This window comes from Penaeus chinensis, chromosome 24 (assembly GCF_019202785.1).
Source record: "Penaeus chinensis breed Huanghai No. 1 chromosome 24, ASM1920278v2, whole genome shotgun sequence".
In the NCBI taxonomy this organism is placed as follows: domain Eukaryota; kingdom Metazoa; phylum Arthropoda; class Malacostraca; order Decapoda; family Penaeidae; genus Penaeus; species Penaeus chinensis.
In genome coordinates this window covers 32,274,223-32,279,080 of record NC_061842.1, presented here as the reverse complement: position 1 = coordinate 32,279,080, position 4,858 = coordinate 32,274,223, and the positions used below count along the sequence as shown (strand labels likewise).

Below are 4,858 nucleotides of genomic sequence, written 5' to 3'. Positions count from 1 at the left end.
TCCCTGGAGATGGTCGCTATCGCTGCCAGGTCTTCTCACCTCCGAGAGAGCAGCCACCTCAACTCTCAGTTGCTTCAATTCCCTCGACAGTAGTGGTAACCAATTGTCGTGTAGCAAGGAACAGACGTGCCAAGCCCCCACGCTGACAGCCCACCTGAGGTCTAACCTCAGGCAGTCACTCCGACCCACTAAAAGGAGTGTGCAACTAGGATCTAACTAGCTTCCATAGACATTACCTATCTACTCATACATGAGTAATGATAGCGAGGTTTTACACACACTCCTCGTGGGCACTCGGTGGAAATTGATTTAGAAATTCGAAACCGAAGTCAGATACTGAGGTGTATATATATATGAAAGATGGAATATTGCAATACCGCATTGATATAGGTGTATAACAATCCTCCCTGACCTGGCCTCGAACCTATGTCACTCCGGGTATGAGAGCGGAGGGCCAGTACTAAACCAACCATGCCACACGACCCACTAAAAGGAGTGTGCAACTAGGATCTAACTAGCTTACATAGACATTACCTATCTACTCATACATGAGTAATGATAGCGAGGTTTTACACACACTCCCCGTGGGCACTCGGTGGAAATTGATTTAAAAATTCGAAACCGAAGTCAGATACTGAGGTGTATATATATGAAAGATGGAATAATGCAATACCGCATTGATATAGGTATATAACAATCCTCCCTGACCTGGCCTCAAACCTAGGTCACTCCGGGTATGAGTCCGGAGGGCCAGTGGCACAAGTGTTAGCGCGACGAACCACGGTTGATTAGGAAGGGCGTCCAATCAGGCAAGGGTGATACTACCATATGACCCCTCAATAGTGAACTGAGAGAGGCCTATGTCCTACAGAGGAATGAATGGCTGTTGAAAAAAAATAAATGGGGCGGATTATAACTATGTTACACTGCTTCATTGTCTACAGCTCTACAACAGGTGTAAAGCCTACGATATCATATATTTTGCGTTTCGTTTGTGAAGCTTTATTTCCTAGCCTCTGAAATAACACACTCGTAACAATCTTATTATCACGCCCCTCCCAGCTTTTTACAGTAAATCATTGATCAACCCTGATGGTTCAAGTACTTTTCCACTCCGTAAATGTGCACACAATCCCAACACACACCAACAGCACGTACAAACACATAGACACACACGCACACACGCGCACACACACACACACACACACACACACATACACACACACACACACACACACACACACACACACACACACACACACTCTCTCTCTCTCTCTCTCTTTCTTTCTCTCTCTCTCTCTCTCTCTCTCTCTCTCTATCTATCTATCTCTATCTCTCTCTCTCTCTCTCTCTCACACACACACACACTCTTTCTCTCACTCACTCACTCACTCACTCTCTCATTCACTCACTCACTCACTCACTCACTCACTCACTTACTCACTCTCACTCACTCACTCACTCACTCACTCACTCACTCACTCACTCTCTCTCTCTCTCTCACTCACTCACTCACTCACTCTCTCTCTCTCTCTCTCTCTCTCTCTCTCTCTCTCTCTCACACACACACACGCGCGCGCGCGCGCGATATATATATATATATATATGTGTGTGTGTGTGTGTGTGTGTGTGTGTGTGCATATATGATATAGATATAACGAAACATTGTCACTACAGAAACAAAATAAAAACGCGACTCTGCGAAGTGCTCAAGAGTTCGGGTTTCATCTTCCGAGATGATGAGTTCTAGGCGGGAGGAGTGCGCGGACAATACTAAATCTGTGTTACAGAAAGGATGTGAGTGATGTAGGGAGTGTCTTCTTATTGGCGAGAAAGATGGTTTGCTCAGCCAGTCCTAAAGGATTTCCCTCTGTGTTCTAAGATGCGATGAGTAACCATCGTGAGGTAAACCCCACGTACCGAGCTTGGCAGCAAGGACAGGTAAATAAATACACATGCCAGAGTTACATCTTAATGGTTGTTTGAGAAAGTTAGAGATATTGTTAATATTGATAAAGACAACAGTGAATTAAATTTGGCGGTAATTATTCCGTAAAAGTGAGTTTAGTTGTTTCCTGATTTCAATTATTAAACTGCACATATACCGTAGTTTCATATATTTACGATCTTTTAACAGTAGAGGCAGTGTGTTGGCTTGAAAATATTTTACACAGGAAGGTTTTAGTAATTTTATCAAACAAGAATAGTGGGTACCCTTAGTTTCTAAGAAATCTTTAAGAAAAACATTTCTTCATGAAAAGTTTACCAGTTACTACACATGTTATAGGCTCGAGTGATTAAGGTTTTGATGTTAATTTTGCATAAATTGGGATATAGGTAAGGAAGTGAAGTCCGAGGCCAGTGAAGGTTACTTTTCAGTAAATGCTTGTTTGGAATGTGCCATTATTATTGGTGACTAGCGTGTCTAAAAACGGCATTTGATTGTTTTCTTGTATCTCACAGATACATTTGATGCTAGGGTGTTTCGAGGTGAAATGAGGCAGAAAAAGGTTAACATGGTGGGTGTTTGAAAAGGAGGAAGGTGTCATCGATGTATCGACGATAATAGACAGGTTTAAACTCAGGCGGGCATTGTTCAAACCAGTTTTGTTCATGAAAGTACTCAATAGGCCTTCCCATTCAACCACCACGTATTTCGGTTAGTGGCAATATGGGCGTGTGTAATGTATACGTTCGTTGTATTACATTTATGTTTTTATTATATGCTTATACTCATATGCCTTACACCTATGTATAGAGTATCCCCTTTACTTTCATGCCATTGCATATGTTCGTTTTTGTGTTTAAATCTAAAATCAGAACCACACAATTGTGATTTTAATTGTCTGACTTTTCGAAGGTTTTTTTTTTTTTTTTTTTTTTTTTGACAGCACTGATGATGGAGGTTTAGTACACCTTTGAAACGTTTGGATAAACATGAAAGTTTTCACGACTGTGTTAATCTACCTGTTCATTCTTTCGATACGACACCTGAGTGGCAAACCTATCACTGAACATTTAGATATATGTGTATATATATACATATGTGAGTGTGTGTGTGTGTGTGTGTGTGTGTGTGTGTGTGTGTGTGTGTGTGTGTGTGTGTGTGTGTGTGTGTGTGTCTGTCGTATCTACGATAGACCCATCCACTACCGTATCTATGTTAGACATAGAAAATATATGCAAATCGCATGTGTGTGCAATGGGATTGTGTGATGCGATGTGTGTGCATGCATGCACGACACACATGCGTGTGTGTGTGAACACGTGCGGATTGTATGAATATGTGTGTGTGTGCGTATGGATGTGTGTATATATGTGTGTGTTTGTGTATGTGTATGTATGATATCCACACACACATACATACATATCATATATACATAAATATATACATACGCGCGCGCGCGTGTAGGATGTGTGTGCTTATTATGAAAGGGGGGAATGATTCACTACACTTGCATTTCCTCTTTATTAAACCACAGTTAGTACAGTATTTGATGTAAAATCTAGTATGTATAAAAGTATTTCTCAGTTTATATTGTTTAATGCTTCTACCTATCTGAATTTATTGACATGCATATTAAATTGTTTCTGTGCGGTGTACAAACACTTACACATTCATGTAGAAAGACACACAAACAAGTAATGATTTATGTGAGCATGTGCATGTAGGTATGTATTGTATGCATCCTTGCACAAACGTATGTAGAATGTTTTGTACGTAGTGTATGTAAATACGGGAACCCTTATATGAGTAGCAACTTGAATCATTAACACATTAAACAGAATTACCATGCATTCACATTACTGTCTCTGAATTTAAACAGGATTGAATGTATCAGGTGCTTGGATGGCAACGGCGTCTAGTTGTCTGTGCAGCGTGCAGCCGCCACAGGAAGAATCGCCACAGCTGCCGCAAGCAGCAGAGCTCGAGCAATCGCCTTGGTCGCGGCCGGCGGGTTCTTGTGGACTGCACAGCGCTGTTAAGGATGTGGTTGGTGTTAGATGGGGGTAGGTATGTCTTCTCTTTTGGCGGTGTCCCTTTAGTTTGGCGAATGGCTGCTTCAGTTGTTGCTGTTATCATTATTGCTACTACTATTATTATTATGATTATTACTGTTATTATCACTACCACTAATATTATCATCATATCAATTATTATCATTATCATTTGGGAAAGGAGTATCATCATTATTGTCATTATTGTTATTTGTGTTCTCACTTTTTATTATCATTATTATCATCATTATTGTTAAAATTGTTGTTCTTGATATTATCATTATTATCGTTATTATTGTTATTATAATATTTCTTATAATTATCATTATTATTTTAATTATTACTATTATTATTATCATTATCAGTATTAATATATTTTTGTTATCATTTTTATTATCTTTAATGTCATTATTATGATTAATATCATCATCATCATCATCATTTTTCTTATTATCTTCTTTATTATTTTATCATTTTTATTATTATCATTGATATTACTATTATTGTTATTTATTATTATTATTATTATTACTTTGTAGCAGTAGTAATATTAGTAGTAGTAGTAACAGTAGTGGTAGTAGTAGAAATAGTAGTAGTAGTACCAGTTGTATTATAATTGATAGCTTTTGATATTATTATATTCATCATTGTTATTATCATTATTGTTATTATTATTATTATTGTGTGTCTTAATTTTTTGTGTTTTTCTATGGAGAGGCCAAGACCAGACTATGGTCCTAAGGCCTCCAGTCATTTCTCAGGTTATAGAGAGAGCTCTGCACAGGATATGACGTTCATGTTAACACTATCTTCCGGATTTATTCGATGCAGACCTTTCCAGGAATCTTTAATATGCGAT

At 38.6% G+C, this 4,858-nt stretch overlaps 1 protein-coding gene across 1 annotated transcript in view; it reads right to left on the bottom strand.

Annotated features, from left to right (window-relative positions):
- Positions 1–3,455: 3,455 nt before the first annotated feature.
- The window catches only part of LOC125037797 (high affinity copper uptake protein 1-like), a 59,054-nt gene continuing 57,651 nt past the window's right edge, over positions 3,456–4,858 (bottom strand). The window contains exon 6 of the mRNA XM_047631018.1: positions 3,456–3,980. Within this exon, the coding sequence (XP_047486974.1) occupies positions 3,820–3,980 (161 nt within the window). The 3' untranslated portion in view covers positions 3,456–3,819. The remainder of the gene's footprint in view (positions 3,981–4,858) is intronic.